This window comes from Epinephelus lanceolatus, chromosome 17 (genome assembly GCF_041903045.1).
Source record: "Epinephelus lanceolatus isolate andai-2023 chromosome 17, ASM4190304v1, whole genome shotgun sequence".
In the NCBI taxonomy this organism is placed as follows: domain Eukaryota; kingdom Metazoa; phylum Chordata; class Actinopteri; order Perciformes; family Serranidae; genus Epinephelus; species Epinephelus lanceolatus.
This window is the reverse complement of record NC_135750.1, coordinates 17,535,420-17,560,305: the sequence shown is the minus strand read 5'-3', so window position 1 is coordinate 17,560,305 and position 24,886 is coordinate 17,535,420. Positions and strand designations below refer to the sequence as shown.

Sequence of the window (24,886 nt, the reverse complement as noted above, 5' to 3'; positions counted from 1 at the left end):
TCAGGTAGGAACACAAAAATCAGCTGGTGTAATTTTCCACATCACATATGCACATGACTGGTGTGGCAGAAAATGGAATTACCAAAACTGTAACAAATTCAATTAAGTCATTGATTTCTAATAAATTGGCTTAATCACCAGCTGTTGTCATGCTAAGATTGTTGTGTCACAAGTTTGTCATGCTTGTAGGTCGTGGCTGCTTTACAAAGGCAATTTAATCTATTTGAAGGCGCTAAAATCACATTTTTTATTTCAAAAGCATTATTTCACTTCTGATGACCAGATTTACGGAGTGAAATTACAATCTGATAATCTCACTGAACTAAAGATTTCATCATTTAATCAGATTTCAAAAACTTTATTACAATTTTTAATGGGTTTAAATGTTACAGACACACATGTTGTTGACACCTGTGTGATAAATGTGATGATGTGTTGAAGTTTTCTCTCAGACGGTCCATCACTGGTGATGATGATGATGATGATGATGATGCAAAGACAGTCCGCGTTTCTCCTCAGTTATTAGGCAACCCTCTCTTTCGCTCAAAATGACTGTAATCATTATTGATCTGAACAGATTGGAATTAAAAATCTCAGTTAACGGTTTGATCTGCTGCTTGAATATTTAATCTAACAAATGTTTCAGTCTTTATTTATATATATTTACACACACAGTAGGACACCAAACAAGTCTGAGCAAATTAGCGTTACATTCTGCCAACGTTCAAAAAGATAAAATTAAGCATTCACATATTCACTCATGCAAAAAGGGAAAAATAAAAACAGTCATTGAGCAGTTTGTATATTGTCATTGCTGCTTTGGAACACAATGGCACACAGTGGTGTAGTGTACATTAATATTGTACAATTGAAGTAGACATTGGTGATAAATTATGTATAATAAGCACTTACTACATTGTATGGTCTAAGTCTCTCTTGGGTCTGGGCACTCGGCTCTTCAGGAAGAGACACCACTCCTCCTGTACCCATCATCTAAGTACAATAAAATAGAGATTTTAGAAGATGAAACCGAGGTTGGTATAAAATCTGAAACCACCAGAACATTTACAGCGTTGTATGAAAAGAAAGTGAGGCTTCACTGACCAAGTTTTTCTGTTAAATTTAGCTTCAAATTTCATAAAGACACCACATTTCCTGAAACTGTACTCTCGCCCACATAAAAATAAAATCACTCACCCTGATGGTTGCCTCCAGCTCTCCCACACTTCTCTTTCCACCTGGTAGCCATCCATAGGACCAGTGCTGGGACAGGGTGACCTGAACCACCAACGCCAACAACAACACCTGCACCATCACTCTGCTGCTTGCCTCCATTAGAGCTGCAGAGGAAGCCAAATTTGTAATAAAAACAATAATGTCACAGCCTCCTCTCTAACAGCTCGCAGACCAGAGGTTATAAAGCATTGCCCGACATTAGCAAACAGCATTTTCGACAGTAATTAATAAGAGTGGCAATATTCTAACTTAATGAACACTGCACAAACTTCATTGAGGACTGACTCACCTCTGTATTTGCCTTGTTTGCATGTGATGCATTAGCCAGACGGGGATTTTTATAGGTGTTGCAGAGGACTGCTGTCAGGATTATAATCCCCTCTCTGCAGGTGTGACACATTTACTGGCTAATGGAACACAAAATACGACTAATGGAGCTGGCTAAGTGCTCAGATATGCTGGCATCGCCACAAGGGTTCATACAGCATGAAATATATATTACAAACATCATTGTGTTTGTATCGAACGCATCTGTGTAGGGGGGCAGACAAAAAAGACGACATTAAGATGAAATCTGGCATTTCTCTCCATCTATAATTTATTGGAATCAGCTTTTAGCAAACAAATAGTTGTTCAAATCCGTACAGATTCAAAAGGCAGAAACATCATTGAAACGAGATGCTTGTGCATTTATGTTACATCAGCTGCAAGGCCTCACTGTCACTGCCCAGTACGTCTCGTTTTTTCAGCATGGCAATACATTAAAATTAACTCAACAATGCAGTAAACATCAGTGAATGACAACAAGAATTTATGTACAGGAAATAAACAAAATGAACAGTGTGTCATGTATACAGTAAACTCATCTTACGATTGAGTGGAAGTACAAACACAGTAAGAAAGTTCTTTACCCAAACGTAAGACTTCAGAGCTCACTGTTCTACAAAGAAGTAAGCAGAAGCCTTGCAAAAATATATGCTTTTGATTTTACAGCAATGCTGGGGTTTCCTTGTTTAAATATGAAACTAAGACTAACTATAGTAGTCAAAATATGTCAAAATGCCTGTGCGTGCGTATTTCATATTTTGGCTGAGCGCTGGTTGAATGCTTTTTAACTGTCCCAGACAAAGTTTAACTGCATTTCTTATCAGCTCTTTCATTAAAACACACATTTCTGCAGTCTCCTTGATTTCTTACACACTTACAACTAAAATGATGGTACATTTTGACCAGACAATGAATTGATGACCCTTACAGGAGACCACCATTCAAAAACAATACACCTCCAAAAATGTGTCTATTATATTAAACTAAACATAAACATCTGGCTTATATTAAAATTGTGTCACTCGGTGACAAGTTTCTCATGATCAGAAGCGACTGTCTGATCAATATGGCACTGCTTTATGCAAACATGCAAGTGTAAAGTTGGCTTGTTGATGTGTATAAAAATGTATGGATGTAATGTTTGGCTCTGAAACATCTGTAAGAATGATGGGTTTGGATTCACGTCGTACAGGAATACATTATTTTCTGCCTGTTCCAATGTGGGCTAATTGCATTTTGCAGCGTCAGGCACCAATCCACTAAGTAATATTGCCACAGGCAACACAAGAAAGTTGGTGAAGTTGAATAAAATTGCAACAGGCAGCAGCTGTTAAGTTATTCACAGACAGAAGTGAAGTAATTTGCGGCTTCTACCAGGAATGAAATGTAGCTCGAGTTTCGTGTTTTTGTTTGAGCTAAAGGTCGATCGTAAATATTATTCGCACATGTCGGACAGAACATCGTTTTAGCAAAAGCATTAATCATTTTAACTTACTTATCAAACACACAATTTATTCTCCTCGTAGCAAACAAACATGTTCAGAGGGCAGCATAAAATACAAGACGACTGTAAACCACAGGCATCGTGGTCACAAACAAAAGCAGAAATAAAAGAGAATGCATGTACAACACATTAATGATGCATTTCAGGTAGTGAGCAATACATACTAGATTATATATACATTATTTATATAGATTAAGTTGGAATACAGTCTTAGAATATTTCCTTTATTCACCCTCACCATGTTGCACTCAGGCAACATAAAACTATTTTTTACCAACCCATTAATAACCCACTTTAATTTCTATATTTTACATTGTTAAAGATGAAGCATTCCTGGAAGAGGCAGACTCTCCTGGAGCAAAGATGTTTTCAATTATAATACAGTATGTTACAATTATTTTTTAGATCTGTAATCAAGTGCAAAATGTAAAAAGAGCTTGCTTTAGAAAACAACATTCAGAAAAAAATGCATAAGTTAATCTGACAGAAGTACACAGAGCAGTATCTGACAGGTATTATTTAAAATTGGCGTAGTCTGAGAAAATGTCAACAAAATCCTGAACCACTCTGTAGCAGAAGTCGTATTGCTCCTGGAAGGAAAAGCAGAGGGGGGAAAAAGGAGTGTTAGATATGTGCAGAAACGGCTCCAAACAACACAAACTTGAATAAGCTGACAGATTTTGCACAGCAGGTTTGATATTATCTCGTTTTCCACCTACCACAGTCTGAACCATGTGTGGTCTCTGCATGCGTAAACTCTTGACTGTCTGAAAAACGTCCAGGAGGCCTTCAGCTTTCACCCTCTCCAGAATGTTACTGAGGGCAATGAAGGTACCGGTCCGACCTGCACCGGCGCTGAAACATAAAGGACAAAACCATCAGCGGTCACATCAGATAATGCACACACTGGATGGGAAATGGTGGGACTTGTTGCAGGAGAATTACATTTAGACATAAAGCTCAGAAGTAGAAGGAGAAAAGTTGAAATACTAACTACTTCTCCAATGAAACTCTTGTAATCTTAGCAGCACATCCTTTTTCCATCTGAATGAAAAAAAAGTTTGCAAGGGAAAAGGTGACCTTTGTGTAATAGTGCTAATAATCATCCTCACTTAAAGAGAGGCTAATCCAAACGCTAACACTAATCAGTTTGGAAGCTCAGTGTTTGACTGAGTCAATGTTTACAATGATGGTGGGATGGAGAGAGGAAGACAGAGAGAGAGAGAGCGAGAGAGAGAGAGAGAGAGACGGGGAGCGGGGCGCGAGAGTGATGTGCGATTTCGGAAGAGAACTGTAGAGAGACGTTGGGGATTGCAACGGGTTAGCCCCATTTCCCAGGGGCAGAGAAAAAGCTTTAAAAAGCCCTTCTTAGACAAGTGGTGATGAAGGAATAGAAGAGAGTGATGACACCATTTCCTGTCGTTAGCTCATCTTATCAGATTAATCATAGTGGGAGTCAGAGGAGATTTCACTTTGAGAGGTTTTAATTGACTGTGAATCAGTGGATTGGATCAATCCCACAGGGGCATGCTGCTTTAGAATCACTTCACCTGAAGCTGGGTTCTGATCAAAGCTTTCACAGCTAAGTCTTTATAAGGGATCACATAAGTGGTTTAGGCATAGAACACCAGGTCTACTGAGGCAAAATGTAGAATTTATTGTAACAGACATTTGTGGGGAAGAAAAATGTATCTGTAAAAATGAAATTCCTTCCAATACCGCTCCGAGAGATTTAGGTGATCAGGTGATAAAAGCGCAGTGAAAATGAAATTGGTTGAATTAAAAGCATGAGCGGACAGAAATATTAAACACGATGTACTGTACGTGATTTTTCGTCTGAAGATGCACAAGTGAAGTTCCTCACCTGCAGTGCACAATTATGGGACGGTTTCCAGACTGCTGCTGCTGCCTCTGCACAGCGGCAATAATGTCAATCATCCCCCTTCCCTCGGCTGGTATTCCGATCTCAGGCCATCCGTGGAAGTGGAAGTGTCGGACGTGTTGTGACTGCTTTTCCTGGTGAGATGGACAGCTTACTGTTATTTTCACACAGATAAAATAGTGGATATATAAAAAAAATAATTAAAGCACAAAAACAAAGAGGCAAATATGTCAATTTAAATTCTATATTCTAAAGGTTTTTAATGTTATAATAAAATATACGCACTGGTCTGTAGGTGAGCACCATGTCTTTGAGAGTGAAGGTTTCACACTGTGTATCTCCAGTCAGCTCCACAGTATAATCTCCAAATGTTACACTGCCCTCTGATGGCCAATACTGGTAACACTTCTCCTGTTTGGAAAGGTCAGATGGAAATACAATTAGGCTTCTTTTGACTGATTTATGTCCTATTTTTGTTTTTATACTTTCAGTGTGCACCACAAAAGCAATATAAATCCATTGAATACATACACAGACTGTCAAGGATGAGAAATAAGTGAAATCAGAAAATGAAATAGTGGAAACAAAAAAGATTTAAATGTGCAACTCCACTTCTCAGCCTGCGCTTTTACAAGAGCACCATACTGTACCTGCTCCCTCTCTTTGAGTTCGGTGAGCATAACGATTGAATGACACCTCCACTCCCACACCATCCTCCAGAAGTCCTCCACTGTGTGAGACAGTGGGCCCTGGGTTGCGATAAAATAGTCCTTCTGCCTGTAGCCCTGGAGGGCAGATCATCCGGTAAACAACACTTGAGAGTGCAGCAAACATAATATTTTGCATTGTTTGTAAAGGAAACAATGAGCTTTATATATACTTCTATGGGAAATCTATACAGGAGGTCGTGAGGGAGTGCTTACATCAATAAAGGAGGCATTGATGTAGTCGGTGAACTCCTGTCCTCTTTTCACTGAGAGTATTACTCGGTTGAAATCATCTGCAAAAGAAAAAAGGGAAAATGAAACTTTCCACAAGTGATTCCTAATAAAATAAAAGTTTGAAGAGGCTGATGGAAAAAATAACAGCTAAGTAAAACTTTAGCTGTGTTATTAAGGCCAAACACGCCACAGCCTGTATCAGTTTTCTCTGTAAAAAAGTTGTACCCAGGCTTCCCTGTCCAACTTTAAGTCAAGATACAAGCCATATTTAAATGCCATTGATCACACAGACATGGACTGATTAGCCAGATATCTGTGTATGGCATCCATAAAATCAGCAGCAGTGTGATACTTTGATGTTACTTGGATGTGATGTATTATGGAAGTGTTCAGAGTATCGGAGCAGTCCTTACACGGTATGATCTGAAGCACGCGGTTCTTCTTCATGTTGGCAGGAAGGTTTCCAGTTCTCATGTTCTCCTTCATTATACGAACGTTGGTCAGCTTCTAAAGGGGGGGAAATGGAGTGAAAGGACACGATTGAAAAGTTTATTTGCAGTGCAGTGCTAATGAACTGTAACTAAAATGCAACAAGTCAAAACACAGAAGCTGGACAAACATATCCTACTTGTAGAAAAGAAGATAAGACGAAGAAGAGGCAGTAGGGAATAATTCCATTTAGTGTGTAGGGAACTGTGAGGGACTCTTTGCAGCAAAAATGAGAATTTTTCACCAAGCTATAGTAAATCCTGTGTGGCAGATGGTGGTGCCTTATAAAGTTTTAGTTGATTCAAAGCATTGTTATTTATGTTACTACTGCCAAGAGTGGCACCCTGGGCAAGTTTTCCATGAAAACATACTCATGCAGGGCGCAGGGTGATGGGGACGATTCATTACTGACTGAAATGTTCGAGAGTGAGCTTCTTTCTTCTTACCCTGAACTCCTCCTCCAGGCCCAGCCTGTCGTGGGGAGCCCTGGTGTTGTGAAGCCTCTGCAGATGGCCCTCCAGAGAGCACACATCTAGCTCCGTGTCTCCATACAGATAGTACTCCAACAGAGCCTGGTAGATGAAGGAGTACTGCATCTGAGGAGGAAGACAGAGGAAGTCAAGGAGACAGAAGAGGTAGAAGTAGTAGCTTTAGTTTGCCAAACTATTTTCCCACTATTTTCGTATCATAGACATGGTTGTTTTCCATGTCTTCGCTTGTTTATGCCAAGACGAGACCAGAGCAGTGAGTTGAGCTGTCAGTCCAAGGTACAACAGGTCGGAGAGGGTCAACACTTACATCTGTCTGGATGAGCTGACAGCGCTGCTCTCGTATTCTGCTCACACAGCCAAAGACATCCACCCTCTGTTCCATGTGCATCATGTCGATCATGCTGTCAATGACAATGAACGTCCCAGTCCTCCCCACCCCGGCACTGTGGAAACACAAACAAGAAGGAGGCGCAAGGTCTTCTCAGTAACAAAGTGCAGCTACTAAAGAAAGATGTGTCGGGTAAGGGTAACTCTATATGACATTGTATCTATAAAGCACAAATAAAACCACAGCAACAACAGAGCTTTTCTCCCACAGAATAACAGACATGATATAAAAAATGTTGTTTCATTCTTGTTATACAGTATATTGCTTTGTTATAAGGCTCAACAATAAGAATTGCCTGATTGCTTGGGCAAGTAAAATGCAACATTGTGCTAGTGAATCTAGCAACTCTGTTGCCCGATCAGGCTGGTGGTAAAAAAAAAATAAAAAATTACATATACACATATTGTTTTCTCCAGAGTTGATTATGGAAGTAGCTAAGGAGTGATCCTAGAGCTAGCTATATTGATTGTGTATTGCAAATGTATTTATGGGACAGCCTCAGAATTAAGATTCAGATCATTTTTGATCACAAAAGTTACTAAATGTACTGTTTATTAGAAAACTACAGAACAGATTCAGAAGCTTCAGATCAATGTTTGTGATCACAACTATGCACATGCATGCCATAAGTACAAAGTTACACCCCGTTTCTTCAGTCTGACATTGCATCCACTTCCATGGGGGAGGAGATTTCAATAATCCCTAACCAATCACAAGAGACCAACGAATCTAACTGAATCTAACCTAGCTACACTGATGGTAGCCATGCCAACATACTGGTTTTGTTGGAGCAAAGCAAAGTGAACACAAACTATGATGACTGGCGATATTGAGAAGACAACATGTCAATTTAGATCAGCAGCGATAGTGGCGTCTAATTATAGCGCTCACTATTGTTGTTATTACTCCTCATTAGTCCTGGCGCACTGCTTAACAACGCTTAACGATGTTAGTCTCACTAGTGGCGCCAACTCGCTTATGGTTTGTCTCCCTGTGGCGCTAACTTTCCATTTATTTCACCCAAACACTGCTGTCTCATGTCACAATGCTAGACAAATCAACAAATGAACCACCTACGAATCACAGAGTAAACTCGGACTGTGCGCTTGCAAGAAAATGGTGGCAGATAAAGACAAACGTTAAAAGCTGAAGCACGAGTGAGCATTTCAATTATCCTGGAGACGGGAGTTTAGCTGAGTGATGTTAGAGGATGTGGACAAAACTTTAAATAACGATCAAACATGACAGCAAATCAAACAATTTGTATAGAGGCAAGTAAAAATGGACTTCAGGCAAGTAGCAAAAAAACACATTTAGGTTGAACCCTGAGCTATCCCTGTCTTCTTAACATAGACGTCAATTGTGGACAGCCTCAAGCATGTGTAAAAGTGCTTCACCTCTGAAGCCCAAACACACTCCTAATAGATTTAAAAGGGTCATTTCAGCAGACGGCACCTCAGGGAGCACAGGGCTGGGATTCCACAGCGGGGTGTTGAGGCCTCCTCAATGGGCCCCATTCAAGAACAACAGTCCCTCTCCCCGAGCACCTGTTGCAGCAGTTGCTACAGTCGGCTGCTGATTTCCTTTGGTGAGGTTTTACACTGATTGGCCAGACAAACATATGCACATACCGTGTTTATTGGTGCTTTTACTCATCTCCCTGTAACGAGCTGCAGTTTAGTTTTTATACATTTTACCTAAGTTTACCTCTATCCCGAATTTACCATCGCAACTTTATCAAATTATGAAGAAGTTTACCTTTAACCTCTGCTGATTTATTCACATAGCATATCTTAGTTTTGTATCTTCATTTAAACAGTGTTTTCTTCTCCTTAATAATTAATTGCATCAACTCTGACTCTTCTTCTTGCTTCTGTTATACCACACACTTTACCTGCAGTGCACAACAATAGGTCCAGCATATGACGGATTGACAGCCTTGACCTTCTTGAGGAATTTCAGCATGCCGATGGGTGAAAATGGCACCCCGAAGTCTGGCCAGCTGGTGAAGTGGAGCTGGGTGACCAGCCGTGGAGCTCGGGGACCATCACTGCCCTGCTGTGAAGCAAAGACACACAAAGTTTATACCTGTGCATGAATAACGTTCACTGTGCAGACGGAAATCAGTCAGCTAAAAACTGCTACCTACTAGAAAACTAACCTCAAATTAACTGGAACATTTGTATTTTTTTGTCATTTTGCTTCTTGTGACAGAATATAATTATTAAACATGTGTACTGGTTTGCCTCCGCCTTGCTCTCGTGTCTCATGAATGCTCTCTCAGGAGAACGTAATTTCATTCTCTTGAACACTTGGATGCTCAGTGTTCAGAGAGCCGAATGTAAAAGCGCTCAGCCTGCGAGCTTGTACTGCTGCGCTACAGCACAGTCACAGTTTTCACAGAGTCAAGGAGGATATCTGCACTTCTGTGGCTTCAAATGGAAAAAGGAACAAAGTGAATTTTTGCAATGCGAAGGCTTCGCGGTACACTGAGATGGCACCCAACCCCGGCAGGAAGAGGAACACAGATCATGTGCGAGCACCAGCCTCTAAAGATGAGACATTAGCACAGTGTTTACTGTCTGTTAAATACACCTACATATTGATAATGCCACGCTGCGTCTATTACATATATCCTTTAATATTCTTTAATGTGTTTCCATACTGGTTTTCATTTATTTATTATATTTTGCACCCTATTATAGTTTACTAAAATTTCTCCATAGGGAGCATTAGTTTTTTACACCATCTCAATGCAGCTTTGTTATATGTTTAATTTTTAATAAGAATCTAGCTATTATGATTATAGATTTTATAGCAATTAAGAAGTTTATTAAGAACAAAAAAGCACACCATCATTTCAGAGCTTGCGTATGTCTAAATAAAAGCAATAAAAGCATTGTTTGTCTTCATTTTGAGTCATTTTTTTGGATAAATGTTTCCTTTACTCCTGCTGTACAGTATAATTATATTTTTACTGATGTGCTGTGAGGGAAGTCAAGCTCTATGCTGCCAAAGGGGACTCAGTTGTGAGTTTAAAAATGATACAACCTGCTGCTAATGAGCTTTAAAAATGCATTTTCTTAGCCCTTTTATTAATGTTCTGATATGTAGATTGGCATATTCTACTTACATATTGAACACAAAATTTTCTGATGGTGTAGTCCACCAGTACGGTGAAGTCCTCCATCGCCACCCTGATATTCCCGTACATCCAGCAGCCTTTTTCTGGCCAGTACTGGTAACATTTGTCCTAGTAAGACAAACATGACAATAAAGACGTTATTCTTCTTAAACTTTCAGACAAATTTATGTCTGTAACAAACACACAACAGTATCTTCATTGTAACTTAGGCATCAGATGGTTGTCAAGCAGCATCTGTTGTGTGTATCCTATGTGTACGTACAGAAACGTGTATCTGACGTGTGTATTTCACAATCCAATCCAAAGGCAATCACAGGGACTTTGTGCAACTCTGTCAGTCAATAAGATCTTCACGGTGATGTTTCAACTCATTAACTAGATTCTCAGACTAATTATCATGAAGCCTCTTAGGATCTTATCAACAATTATTCTGTCATTGATCCCCAATGCCTCTATTCTGCCCTATCAAACCGGCTGTTGAGCTCTCAATTGATCATCCCTTTGAGGCTAAATTTAATGCGATGCTAAGTAATCTGCTGGGTGACACTTTGTATAGATTCTCAGTTGGGAAAGGGGTCAAATAAATTATGCCTATGACTTTGGGTCATGAGAATACAAAAGGGTTTCGCTAATGGTGCATTGGAGGCATACAGATTGTATAAGTCCATTCTATAACACGCCCTACTTGGCAGCGTTAAAAGAATGCAGTGAAGATGGACGAACCTCTTTCCTTTCTTTTAGATTGGTCAGCATTACTATAGTTGCTGTTTTCTGTTCCCAGACCATCCGCCAGAAGTCGGCCACTGTCTCAAGCTTGGGGCCTGAAGCAGAATCAAGAAAAGGATAAAAGATACAGCGCAAATGGTCATAAACTCAGCTCAACTTGCATGTGCAAAATCACTTAAAATACTAAAACCAAGTTAAAAGGCACATTTACCTTGAGCTGCAATGAATTTGTTCTTCTCTTTAAAGCCCTGCGTGAAAAAACAGTGTTAATGATAATAAGTACAGCCATCTGCAATAAAAGTTTATAGGAGCTCTATACGAAATTCAGAGTGCATCTGTGATTCGGAGGTTGTCTGCACACGGCTCTCAACATGGAGGTGGCTGAGCTGGTGGCATAGACAGTATAAAAATAATGGACGTACAGCCACTGTAATGTCACCCACTGGTTTGTGGATTCTTAATTTGAACACCTGAGTTTGGCATTTTGGCCGTTTCTTTAACCAAATTTGGACAAGAAGGTGGAGCTGTGGACAAACAAGGGGTGGATCTGAACAACGTATCCTCAAACACTGTTTGTATGATATCCAACAAATTAAGGGCCCACGTATGACATTACGTACATAACATAAAGTTACGTAGGTTAGGTTCAGGCAAGTAAAGTTGCTGTGGTTAGGTTTACGAAAAGAAACACGGTGACAACACATTAAAAAGTTCACTCAAAGTTCACACAGTTCTGAATACTAGTCTCTAGGGGAAAGTCCTGTGTTTTGTGACTCACCCTCAACCCCAGCCTGCCTCTTTATGGGGACCATTTCCGTCTTTACTCCCATCACTGCATTGGTCATGGGATAACAGCCCTCCCAAATACATGGGTTACACATGAATTACTAGCTCATGATTATGTACGATATGTACAAGTTTTGGTGCATCATTTTTCATAGGAAAAAGAACAAACAGTGTATGAAAACTGCCTGACTTGACTCACAGTAACTTAAAGAGGTCCTGCCCTTAATTATGCATAACTTTGAGCCTTCATAAAATGTAAAGGGGTGAGTTATATAAAAATTTACCCATCACACAGTCGTCATGTTGAAATTAGCTATGAAGACCAAAACAGTTTTTATACCAGGCTGTAAACACGCTTATTTCTTCTGTAAATTTGGGCATTTGGGCATCAATCACGTGGGGGGTCTATAGGGATTGACTTGCTTCTTGAGCCAGCCTCAAGTGGCCATTTGAAGAACTGCAGTTTTAGGCACCCCTGCATTGGCATCAATTTTCAGCGCCGGAGGTTGCAGTGTGCTAAGAGCATGAACAGCGTTATCAACAGCAACAGTGCTGATGGAGGTCATGGTTTTTACTGGGGCAGAATCAGAGAGTGGATGTTTTGCTTCCACGTTGCCATCAGGATACCAGTGGTAACAGTCGTGTGAGTGCAGCGCAAAGTGGTGGCGATTAGCTAGCCAGTGGGATACACACCGAGACTCACATGCAATAACATGCACATGCCCAAGCTCCGATTACAACACACACAGAGGGAGCGTGACTTCATTCTCTGCTCAGGACGCCATAACTCCACTGAATCTTTATATGGCAAATAGTTGTTTGCTGATTTAATGAATGGCCTGAATATCACATAGAGCTCCTTTCTTTGCGAGTAAGACTCACATCTATGTATGATGCATTAATGTAGTCCGAACAGAGATGTCCATCAAGATGACTTAAAATGACTCTTGAATGATCGTCTACAGGAGAGAGAAGAAAAAAAACAGCCTGTAAATAAAATTGGTTCTTATTTTTCATTCAGCCCACATCACCTTTCCTTACGATTTAGAGATCAATAAAACTGCAAGTCTAAAGGTTACATTAATATTGCCTGCTGCAGAATATAGATCCTCACTCACATGGTAAAATGTTTGGGTATCTGTTTTTCTCTCTGTTGTGCTCTCTGCTCGCCTCCTCAAAAGACCCGTGGTGGTAGTAACACGGCAGCGACTATAAAGAAAGAACCCCCAATCCTCATGAGATAGAAATAAAGCCACGGGTACACAGCCTACCAGCATAACATTTTTATTACTATGTTCTGTACTTGTTCTATGCTTGCAGGACAAAGATCTTAGTCAGATACAGACTGCAGAGCACAGTCCGCACCACACAAACTCGTGCTTACATTGAACTCCTCTCTGAAGAGCTTGCCATCGTCTGCGGAGCGTATCCGGTACTCCTCCTCCAGTGAGTCCAGAGGGATGGGGAAGTACCTCTTGGATGGCGAGGGAGATCTGGGGAGGAGGACCACTGTCTGCTCTCCTGTGTTTAAAGGAATATACGGCAGTCAGACTGCTAATGTTTCCCAATAGAGAACATTACAAGCTCTCATAGCACCTGCAAAAACAAGCCTGATGGCCATTAAGATTTCCTACTTTTGTGGGTACATGACAGAAATGATTTCTTGAGTCATAAACATGCCGCTGCCGCTGCATGGAACTGTCTTAACTCAGAATTTGGCCTTTCCGTTAATATATTTATTTTCTACTTGAAGTGAAAGTTTATATGGCTCCCTACGTGCTAGGAAAGCCAAGAGCCTTCCAAAACCTTTCCAGCTACCTTGGACTTCAGATCATGAAATTTTCCTAGTCTATAAAGAATGTAAACCTGCACTTAAAATAAAAAAGAAATAAAAAGTAAAAGGCTATATTATATTTTCATGCACTGCTGGTTATATTGAGTACAGCACAACAGTACCTTGTTCCTCCAAGAAGCCATTTGGAATCTTTTTGTCCACCGAGGTAACCAGAGCTTTCCTGTGGTTTTTGAACCTACGGTAATGACAGAGAGAGAAGCAGAGGCTGTCAGAGAAAATAAAGGGCAGATATCTGTATTGAGAAAGCAAAAAATAATCTAACCCCGATGTCTAGAGCAGAGCTGCTGAGCACATACGGTAAGCAAACAACAAATACTAAAACCAATATCAACCATCCGAGCGAGGCAAAGCTGCTCCTCCTCATGTCGTCAGGAAAAGGAGGTCTGAACTGGCTGGTCAGTGAACGAGTGTCTGTGACCTGACCTGACCTAGCTGTTTTTGTTTGCTGTCTTACTTGAGGTGCAGCTGTTTACCCATAAGCCACTGCTTACAGCCTGTTTCCAAAACCACCCCCACCCAGATGCCCCTATGCCCTGACCCGACACACTCTCTTTTATGCTCACACACGTGCTGAAAGGTAGAGAAAGAGAGAAAAGAGAAAGCAGAGATTCAAATACAGTAAGTTGTGTGCCTGCAGGTTTATTCACCTTAAACAGTAGATTGTCAGCAGGACAACGATGATGAGAAGCAGTGAGATGACCAGTGTTGAGGGCAGCACGTGAGCACCCTGATGGGTGGGGTTTTCTGCAGAGAAGCACAGTGATAGTTTTAACCCTGAAATAGATTCAAACTTATTGATATTTAAGGGCACAGTTGATACACCAAATCAAAACTACACATTTCCCTCTTACCTGCAGCAATATTTATCATTATTTTGGTGTGAGATATAGATATAGCCATATAGAGATGTATGCCTTCTCTTGCATGTGTTGGATTTAGATGGCACTTGATTTGTGGTGCTCGAAGTGCCAGAAAAAATTCTGAAAAAACTCTACAGAAAGGTCGCTTTTCAGAAATCATGACCTGGTTACTTGGTTGTTTCACGGAGGAAATATTTTCTTTCTACAGAACTACACCTACCTATAGTATCACTGCGCAGAAGGAAGCGTGCATCTACTGCTAACTCACGTAGTACCACTGAGTTAGCTAACGTCACGCCATTAATGTTTACTTCTCATGTCATCACGAGCACGAGCCTCTCGTCCATGAGTAGATGCACTCTTCCTTCTTCTGCGCAGTTGGTGGGTGTTATGCAGTTCAGAGAAAATAGATCCTACATGAAACTGCTCACAACAAAGTCTGTGTATTATCTGGATTAACAGGGTAGTGATTTCTGGTAAGAGACATTGCTGTTGAGTTTCTTTCACATGCATTTAATAGCCAAGTGCCATCTAGTTCCATTATATTTGAGAGAAGGCAAAGATTTCTACGGCCAATATCTCCAACACTTGGCAACTCACAACGAAACAACCTAGAATGATAACTAGAACTACAGCTAGGAGGAAAAATGTGTATTTTTGATTTGGGGATGACTGTCCCTTTAAAGGAATTGGTTTGTTTTCATTTGTTTTCATCTGTCCGTTTAATATGAAGCATGTTATTTGTGAGCTTCAGAGGCGCTGATGAGCAGATTTTCTACCTTTGGGCAGCTGGTTCCTCTCATGTCCAATCTTTGCGCTAAGATAACTAGCTGTTAGCCATAGCGTCCATCATCTTTTAAATCTAACTCTTTGCAAGAAACTATATTTTCCAAAATGTCAACTCTTAAAGCAGGGCTACGTAACTTCTGCTGAGTGGTGACCTCTGTAGGAATATATCAGCAGCACAAGTACAGAAGAGTCATGAAGTCAGCAAACTGACTTGACATCAGTTGCACAGCAGTAATGGTGAAAGGTTTGTTAACATTAGCTAACATTATTGTGCCATAAGGCACTGGTTATACCAGACCGAGTTCAGCTGTGGCAGCAAAATCACTGAGTGTATTAAAGTGTGTTGTTTAATGCTAATGAATTCAACTTTTCATGTGTATGCAGAAAAAATTGTCATCCTCCTCCAAAAGTTACATGGTCTCGCCCTAACATCTGTTCCTCGCCATATGTGGTATAATTGCTCTTAAGTTGTTTCAGCAGTTACCTGCAGTTTGGTTCTCATGGGATGAATTATTCACAGCAATAGAGATCCCAATCAGAAACAACACCATTGTCACTGTGGATGAAAAACACACAACAGTCACTTGAAAAAGAAAAACAGGGTAAGTGATGTAATTCTTCTATACTTCCACTAGAAGGCGCCAAATTAATATGAAAAGCATCTGCGGCCTAGTGATGCATGCAGAGGGCAGAGGGAGGAGAGCTCGGCTTTGATGGGGCTTGAGAGTGATGTCTGTCTCTCCGCTGAGCAGTTAAAGTCCTTGTGGGAAATCTGCTCGCAGTCTTGTCCTGCCAGGCTGACTTGAAAGAGCAGCAGCATATCAAATAACCTAATATTCAGACATCAAACCCGCGAGGAGGCTTTAACCCTCAGGTGACAGTAACCATATCCCCCGTGGACCCTGCGGATTTGACACTTGAGTTGAGCTCAATGCAGTATTTGTTAGAAGCCATCTCATTTTGCTGTGTTGTCTTTGATGTACAGAACCGTGCAGCCTGGCAAAGCATCCCGCACGGTTGACAGTAAGACATGCACGCTGTTCCTCAATGTCGTAGCTAATTTTAAATACAGTGGACATACTGTAAGTGTGATTTCTTTTCCTCCCCAGTGGAATAGTGATGCTGATAAACAGGCTGAAAGAGTGTAAGAATTAGCACATGTACTATATCGGTTATACTGTGTTGTTTCCTCTTTTACTGCAGCTTCTCCTTTTTTCTCCCTCCATCACACCGACTCTCTCGTTCCCTCCCTCCGCTGTAAACCATCATTTTATTCTAAACAACATTCTCACTTTCCCCTTTTACTTTATAGCTAGCAGCTATTAGTGATTTATTTGGGGCAGGGCTCCGCCAGTGTCTTTTCCAAAAGATAAAGGATGTGTCAAGTTCCTCACAACTAAACCAGAATTAAATTGATTCTGACACATTATCCTTGTGTCTTATTATCTCCAAAATGTAGCAGCCAATTTCTCCAAACTCACATTCATTTTCCCTCTTTTCTCCCCCTGTCCTCCAAATGAGAGGGTAAGAAATCACAGAATAAATTGGGCGAACGGGGCAAATCTGCCTAAATGGCTTTGATGGAATAAACGAGAGAAGCTAGAATTGAGTGTCCTAATTTATCCTCTGTTCCAAGTCCCCTTCTCGTTATAGAGGCCACAAGACTGGATGGAATAATTCATTGTGTCAATTTAGTTCTTCTAGAAATGGGTCATCTAGGGGCCTAATTTGTGATGTTTGAGAGAATTTCTTGCACATAACCCTAGGGGGGTTCGTATAACTATATCTCCCAAAGCTTTTGTAGAAAACGGAGCCACATAATAACGCTCTAACAATGTGCTCAAAACAAAATTTATGTCGAAACTTATAAAGTATTATTGGACAACAAATTAGGGGCTTTGTGTTTTGCACATTATACAGTCTCTCTCCGCAGTAATACACAGTGCAACACCCAGGATGCTGACAAGCATGCGCACTTATCAGGGTTACTAATCAGGGTGGTACCAGCTCAACAAAACTGCTTTTATTTAATGTATTCAACGTCCACAGTGCAGTCAGACGTCTATTTTTTATGCTAATAATCATTGGGCAAACAAATCAAATTCCTATTAAACACATTTAACATCACACACACTCACACACATCCTTTCTCCTCTTCACATGTATGCATGCCTGCACATACGTCCCACTGCCAAAGGCTATGTGTTGCATATGTGCCGCACTTCATCGGAGGAGCCAATTCTCTCCCCAGTGTTAACAAGCTGACAGTGTCGGCACCTGTTCCCCACTCTTCCCCACTGGGCACAGTCACATTCATTCACACAGACCCTTCCTACAGCCCTGTGCTGCAAGGCATGCTGTGCGTATGGGTCACTGCACAGGCCGCTGCATATCTGTCATCTCCTGGCAGCTACAGTATACACAGCGTATAGCCAGGAAATGAAGGAACAGAGGGGAAATGTAAAAATATGTCAAATGCACTGTCACTTTAAGTGGCACGGTTAAATGGAAAAAATGATAACTTAGATCTAAATTGAGTGTTTTCCTGTTTTGCCGAAGAGAAAAAGAGGAGGTGGTAAAAAGAAAAATATATGTGTTGATACAGAATGTGCTGCAATGTGGCCCTCTGGCCAACAGAGGGAATTAATAACAACTGAAGAGCACACTCAGCAAAGGAAGAAATAGCAGTGTCTTGTTGCCTGGGAAAGCAGGACACTGTATTTTTACATCTATTAGTTTATTCATGGCATTTCAATGCACTTACTGTAAAACACTTTATGCAAAAGTGACGGCCAAATGAGCGTAATGTAATTTCTTCTAAAGTGATATAAAACAAATTTCATTTCTTTTTCAGACCAAAGGGAGGAAGAGTTTTTGTGTTACTGACAAAATCATTCAGTAAAAAACTTCATGGTGATTTAAGGTCCTCAAAATGTCTGCACCAGTGCACATCAACCCAAAACTCACATTTTTAGATGAGCCTTTCCTGATGCTTCCTAATGTGTTTATTATGAATCTACTCCCTTATCTGTTCATATATTCAGTAACTGTTGTTTTTGCTCTTTGTTATTATTACTTTCATTATCATTTTTCTTTCCACCGTTATCTTTATATCTTGTCCTGTTTATATCTTGTCCTGACTTAAACTGCGTGACTTGAAAAGCACTTATAAATAAAATGTATTATTGTTGCATTATTGAATGCTGCACAGCTTTTTGTTTTGTTTTGTTCTGTTTTTTGCATGCCTATTTACTCTGTTCAGAAAGATCTGCTCTTCCGTGAAGTCCGAGTTAAGGTTTCCTCATAATAAAATCAGTTGCACAAAACACCCTTAAGTCTTCTCCTTAAGGTTTCCTTGAAATGTCCTGTTTAGCACTTGTGGTTTTCTCCTTGTCTTGGCTAAAAAAGGAAAAATCTTAAGGTACCTCTGACTCTAGCTTAATTGCAAAATGACCGACTTCATAGTGATAAAGGAGGAAAAACTAACACACCCCGAGAAGAGTGTTCTGCAACCAGAGAAACCAGTGGATACACTGGATACATAAGTATAATCTTTTCCTCCTGGTTTTCCTGTCTTCTTTTCGTCTGCCATTTTTTCACTACCTAACTACAGACCAACTCTCTGAGACAATAACAGGCATCACAAATGTGAGTCCAAGCAAACAAAGAATCACCATGGAAACTTTTACCGCTGTAACTCTTTCAATGCAGTACATGAGCTAACATTTTTTCCTTAACTAAGGAAATCTGTAAAGGGATTCTGTGCAACTGTTTAAGTCCCTCATCTAAGTCCTAGGCTACAATAACATTATTAGTATTATAGTATTTGTAGAGGTAGATTCCAGTGGTGCCTGTGGTGGACTGTTTCTGATTCCTGTGATGCAAACATTTGCAATAACTCTAGAGTAAAGTCCAAAAGTCAAAATTGATTGGAAAAAAAGATACAAGTAATTATTTACAAAATTCACAACATGTTTTCATCTAACAAAATGTTCTGCTTCAATCCATATTATTTGTATGTATTCATTTTATTGTGGAACATATTGAGTGAGTGTTGCTTTGTCAGTGCGTGAAGCTCCACTGAAACAAATTCCTATCGACATGTCGACATTGCAATAAAGTATTGAATCTTGAATCTTGAATATGTGTTGTGTCATTCTAAAACCTCAATAGAAGTTTTGAATGTAAAAAAATGACATTAGGTACAGCCCTAGTCATTTTACATAACAAAGGCTTTAAAAGTGAAAAGTTGTTGATTACAAACACAGTCTTAATATTTGTAGTTCAGCCTCAGAGGGCTTAAAAGTGAGTTCACTAAGGCATAGTCCAATCAGTCATGTTGATATGACAATTAAGCATTAAATTGTGAAATTGTTGCAGTTTGTTTGTATTGTTTTTTGTTTTGTTTTTAAGATATGTTTTTGGGCATTTTTGCCTTTAATGGATAGGACAGTCAAGTGTGAAAGGGGGAGAGAGAGAGAGAGGGGATGACATGCAGCAAAGGGCCACAGGCTGGACCCGCTCCGGCAACAGCCACTGTATCCACCAAGCCACCGACGCCCCGTTTGTATTGTTTTAAGGGAAGTGTGATATTAAGTTAAGTGTGAAACTGCGCCTACTTAGGGCAACAAAAAGTGTATCTTGGGTGTGTCGCTATGGACAACCAAGAAATGACTGCAGAGGAGACTGCACATCGTTACAGTCCTTGACTATCGACTGAAACGTTTGCGGCTGTTTTTAACTATTTTTTATTATTTTTTGGACTTTGAGCACCCTTCTTTTTGTGCATGGATGTTCGGAATGAAGTGACATTTTTTGCACTGATCTCAGCCTGTGAACCTTTCTTGTGGCTGTCCAGCCCAGTTGCATTGGTGTGTGGTGTTGTTTTAAGGAAGAGATCAGCCAAGTCATGGTGACTCTGACAGAACATGACATGAACTGTTGTCTCTCATTATGATCTAATTCTCTGCTAATTTAGGTCATATGTTTCATATCTTTAAAAATCTACATTTATCTTCATGAAACATGCCATGAGTCATTATGACACATTATTCATTATGGCTCATGCCATTTACAATATACTATTTATATATCGTAATTAGCATATGACATCATCTGACCCTCATAAGAAAAGGGATTTGCTGGAGAGACCTATTTTAAACAAGGACAAAAAAATGCTTCAGTATAATTGGCCTCACCATCCCCACCAGCTATTTCATCATTCATTCCAGATCCCTGCTTTTCTGTCTGTTTAATGAAACACTGACAACAAGGTGATCGCTTCAAACTCCTGCACCTGCTTGACATACATGTTGGCAGGGAATTAAATTATACCGCATCAGTTGAGTTGGGAGTGCAGAAGCAAATCATCCCACCCATGCATGATGCAATGCTAACATTCAGCATGCATCACATGCCGGTTGAACCTTGAGGGTATTTCGAGCACAAATATGCATTATTCAACATCGATCCGCTTTCCTTTTGTGAACAGAGACAAGATGAAGATCAGCACATGACTGTGCATTAAATGTGAGGCAGCTGTGGAAACCTAAAAAACCCTTGGTGAGAAAAGAAATCAGTGATATATATACTGTGCACCTCTCAAATTCAAAGACTCACAGCCTCCTGAAATGAATCTGTTCTGCTTCACTTCAACATCTCCCTCACCTTGGCTCTCACATGAAAACCTGAAAGCGAGACTCACAGAAAATAGACATCAGAAATAGAAACACCCGCCACAGAGATGTGTCTTTTCCTTTTGCCAGACCTGCAGCTTTTTCACTCCTGTTTATCATTAATTCAAACCAAACTGTGCAGGGGAAGGCAATCTATTATCCATTTCCAACCAGGAGCATAAAAATATGACTGACCCAGGTGAGAGTTTTTCCCCACGCTGTTTTTAAAATGACTGTATTTACAGATTTAACCTTTAACGACCAGGAGACAGATTTTCCTTTGCTAGTATTTAACAATACAAATACATCCAAGTGTGGTTCTCTGAATGTTTGTGCAAATTTCTAAATACTTAAAACATAATAACATGAGTTCATGCTGACCTCCTGGCCCTGTTAAACACCTCATTTTAATAATGAATTACATGCACTCTCCACAGGGAACAATACTGACGTGCTGTGTAAGACACGTGCCGTATAGGGCACGCTCCTCATCTCTCAAATGCATGCCATAAAAAGTAAAAAGTCTTGAATGTTAAGTAGCTCGACAGCAGCTTTAAATCAATATTAAAGCTCTTAAATATCTTACTAGATCAGAATCAGAATCTGGTTTCGGGCCAAGTATGGATACACATATGCTAATAGATCTAGTCACCTCAAGCTGATTTGTATCACCTCTGTTGACCTCATATCATTTATAAGAGAGAAGAATTTTACTCGTTAAAAGGTCTATTAAACGTCCGGTTGCCACAACATAAAACTCTGGATGGAGGTTGCTGACATATCCTTTTATAACCGTGACAAAAAGGGCATCTACAGTTATCTCTTAAATTCAATAACGAAGCAGCTTCCCCTACTATAGCTATAGACTGCAGCTGAATTGTCACATGAAATAATCTCACAGCCTCTGGGACATTAAATCTGCTATCATATGGGGATTAACAATATCCTTTTTATCCTCATTGTGGTGTTAACTCGCTCAATAAAAGGCCGCCATATTGCACTTTAAATACAGTAACTTTTTCTGTCTCATATGTGTCATGCTGTTAACTCTTCAACTGGCCAGTCAGACAGAGCCCTTGCAATCAGGTATCATCTGATAGGTCAGAATCTGTGAGTGAGGTTTATTAAGATAATGCTGCTTTACTACTCTGCATGGTTGAAGGACAAAAGCGTGACAAAATGAGTGAAGACAAACGTGCGAATGCCAGAGAGAAACAGCTGTGCAACACTGTGCAAGTCTGAGACATGAACTGAGAACACAGTTCACATATCGCAAGTTGAACTTTATAAGATTTGTTGTGTGTATCTTGATGCTAAAACTGTATGACTCATGATCTTTATTCTTCCTCCTTCTGTGGCAGCTAATCCACCACAGGTTCCCCCTTCATGTTCTTTCAGTACTAATCTATTTCAACTTCACAGCCAGGAACCTCAATAAGTAGCTTGCTCAGCAATCCTTCCTTACATCTTTTTTTTCCCTCAAAGCATATGGATGAAACATGAACAATACAATGTTTACACGTTTGCCGAGGCGCTGCAACGAGGTGCCAATGGGAACCAGCTGGCAATTACTGTGGTCATATTTAAAGGTAGTTTTAAAATGTGCAAATTAGAGTGGGGATGAAGTGAAACACTGCCAATCATGCATGTTTTACATCAGTAGCTCTTGGCACTATTAAATGGCACCAGCACTAACACAGTGTGTTGCTTTCATGCCACACATGTATGAGCTCAGCTGATGTGTCATTTCATTTATAAAATCTAACTCCATCTTAAATCCTTACCTGCTTAAACCTGCCTTTACATCACAATCTATTTATTATCTATAGCTGCTGATCCTGCTGAGGGTTGCATGTAGCCTCTCCCAGCACGCACTGCACAGCTCTTCACTCCATCATAATACATTTGATGTTGTACAGTCACAGGGTCTATTTAAAAAAGCCAACAGCTGACTGTTATGTCATCTGATCTCTCTTAATAAATACTGTGTTATAAATGTGGGTAATATGATCTTCTGTGCGCTTTGATTTACTACACAGTTAAACATGATGCTGGGCACGGTGCAATAAAACAAGCCTACAGCCTCACTGTGGCATTTAGATACAGAGGTTAAGCAGGTATAATGTTAAGCGTGTTCCCCATTAGTTGAGCATCTTGCATGCTAACATTTGCCAATTAGCACTATGCACAAGCCACAGCTGGTTGATAGGAATGACATTTATTTATTATTTTTTTTTATTTAAAGCTGGAGCGCAGGACTTTTACATATAAATGAATATCTGCTACATATTCAAGCCCTCGCCAAACAAGTTCACGCAATGCTGACTAAGCTTATAGTGTGAGCCAGGGAGTCTAACACCCAGAAATTAGTAACATTTTACCACTCACGGTTCCCTCGTTTCAAAGTCAGTACGTTTTTTAAATGGGTTTTGGTGAGATGCCTGACATGAGGTATGTGGTTAACACAAGCTTATGAGGCTTTCACATTTGGTCTACAACATAAAATACATCAGTAAATACCCCACTCGTCAACTCTGAAGCTTGTATGTGCCTTAAAAAAGGCGGTTGCTATTAAGTGGTTAAATTGAGACTACAGAACGTCTTCACATCAAGCCGAGCCAAACGCGGCTTTACGGTGTTGTTATGGTGATGTTAGGTCAAGCAACTGTAGTGTAGTTAGTTTATAGCCCAACGTTAGCTTTTTACCTCTGGCGTTTGCATACAGGCTTTAATAATCATGAATTCATTTGTGAAGATTATCTTGCTGAGCAAAATGTGTCAGTATCATAAACGTTTGTTTGCCACAGAGCTTATTTTCGGCAATAATTAAAAATCCAATGGAAAAATCCCATAGGCTTTTTGACAAGAGAACCAGTTGATGCTAACTTCCACGTCGGCCTACAGAAAAACATCATCCCTCTGTTGCCATCAGGTAAAGCTCTCTGTATTTCGCAGTATACTGGAGTTTTGTGTCCAGTGTCTGCGGTGACTGTCCTGTGCTGGTGCACCAGAAAGGATGAGTTTCCTGTCAACCAGCAAGAGCTAACGGGGGCAGAAAGAGGGGAGAGCTTTATTTATATAAAAAAGGCAGGCTGGAAAGGTCATAGTGACAAAGCAGCAGGAGTATGGCAGAAGCTATGCTGGAAAAGCAGTACAGCACAAATCTACTGAGTTTGGTAGATCAATCTTCTCTGTTAGAGCTACAAACTATTGGGACTCAGTACCAAGTGAGATAAGATAAGTAAAGCTTTGTTGGTTTTAAATTTAAGATGAAATCATGGCTAAAATCAACCCAATCATGCACCCATCACACATGAACTCAAACACTTGATCTAGCATTATGAAATCTTGTTATATCTTAATGATGTAGTTGTATTGTTGTCGCTGTTTCAATGACTTGATGTTGTGTTGTCTTGCTATTGTTACTGCTGAAGCCACTGTGTCATGACTATGCTCTATTTTGTGACTGTGTTTTTTATATATGAGTGTTTTGAGCGGCTGTGGCTCAGAGGTAGAGCGGGTCGTCCACCAATCGCAAGATCAGCGGTTCGATCCCGGGCTCCTCCAGGCTGCATGTCGAAGTATCTTTGAGCAAGATACTGAACCCCAAATTGCTCCTAATGGCTGTTCCATCGGTGTGTGAGTGTGTTAAAACTGAGTAGCAGGTGGCACCTTGTATGGTAGCCTCAGCCACCAGTGTATGAATGTGTGTGTGAATGGGTGAACGTGACTCGTAGTGTAAAAAGTGCTTTGAGTGGTCACTAGATGACTAGAAAGGCGCTATACAAATAC

General features: G+C 40.2%; 2 protein-coding genes across 2 annotated transcripts in view; both read right to left on the bottom strand.

The window, feature by feature from the left end:
* Nucleotides 1–312: 312 nt before the first annotated feature.
* gnrh3 (gonadotropin-releasing hormone 3) lies at nucleotides 313–1,532 on the bottom strand. Its single transcript, XM_033613679.2, has 4 exons — nucleotides 1,526–1,532; nucleotides 1,198–1,340; nucleotides 913–993; nucleotides 313–569 (listed from the first exon to the last, which is right to left on the bottom strand). Exons 2-4 carry the CDS (start codon nucleotides 1,333–1,335, stop codon nucleotides 516–518), a joined length of 273 nt encoding a protein of 90 aa, XP_033469570.1. The 5' UTR covers nucleotides 1,336–1,340; nucleotides 1,526–1,532; the 3' UTR covers nucleotides 313–515.
* A 282-nt stretch (nucleotides 1,533–1,814) lies between these two features.
* The window catches only part of LOC117248518 (receptor-type tyrosine-protein phosphatase epsilon-like), a 34,200-nt gene continuing 11,128 nt past the window's right edge, over nucleotides 1,815–24,886 (bottom strand). The window contains exons 3-21 of the mRNA XM_033613677.2: nucleotides 15,904–15,975; nucleotides 14,418–14,514; nucleotides 13,872–13,945; nucleotides 13,300–13,436; nucleotides 13,034–13,124; nucleotides 12,798–12,874; nucleotides 11,341–11,377; nucleotides 11,127–11,224; nucleotides 10,392–10,511; nucleotides 9,153–9,316; nucleotides 7,178–7,313; nucleotides 6,826–6,975; nucleotides 6,304–6,397; nucleotides 5,873–5,949; nucleotides 5,600–5,734; nucleotides 5,235–5,360; nucleotides 4,932–5,083; nucleotides 3,787–3,922; nucleotides 1,815–3,657 (exon numbers count right to left, since the gene is read on the bottom strand). Coding sequence (XP_033469568.1) covers nucleotides 3,583–3,657; nucleotides 3,787–3,922; nucleotides 4,932–5,083; nucleotides 5,235–5,360; nucleotides 5,600–5,734; nucleotides 5,873–5,949; nucleotides 6,304–6,397; nucleotides 6,826–6,975; nucleotides 7,178–7,313; nucleotides 9,153–9,316; nucleotides 10,392–10,511; nucleotides 11,127–11,224; nucleotides 11,341–11,377; nucleotides 12,798–12,874; nucleotides 13,034–13,124; nucleotides 13,300–13,436; nucleotides 13,872–13,945; nucleotides 14,418–14,514; nucleotides 15,904–15,970 — 2,043 coding nt within the window. The 5' untranslated portion in view covers nucleotides 15,971–15,975 and the 3' untranslated portion in view covers nucleotides 1,815–3,582. The remainder of the gene's footprint in view (nucleotides 3,658–3,786; nucleotides 3,923–4,931; nucleotides 5,084–5,234; nucleotides 5,361–5,599; nucleotides 5,735–5,872; nucleotides 5,950–6,303; nucleotides 6,398–6,825; nucleotides 6,976–7,177; nucleotides 7,314–9,152; nucleotides 9,317–10,391; nucleotides 10,512–11,126; nucleotides 11,225–11,340; nucleotides 11,378–12,797; nucleotides 12,875–13,033; nucleotides 13,125–13,299; nucleotides 13,437–13,871; nucleotides 13,946–14,417; nucleotides 14,515–15,903; nucleotides 15,976–24,886) is intronic.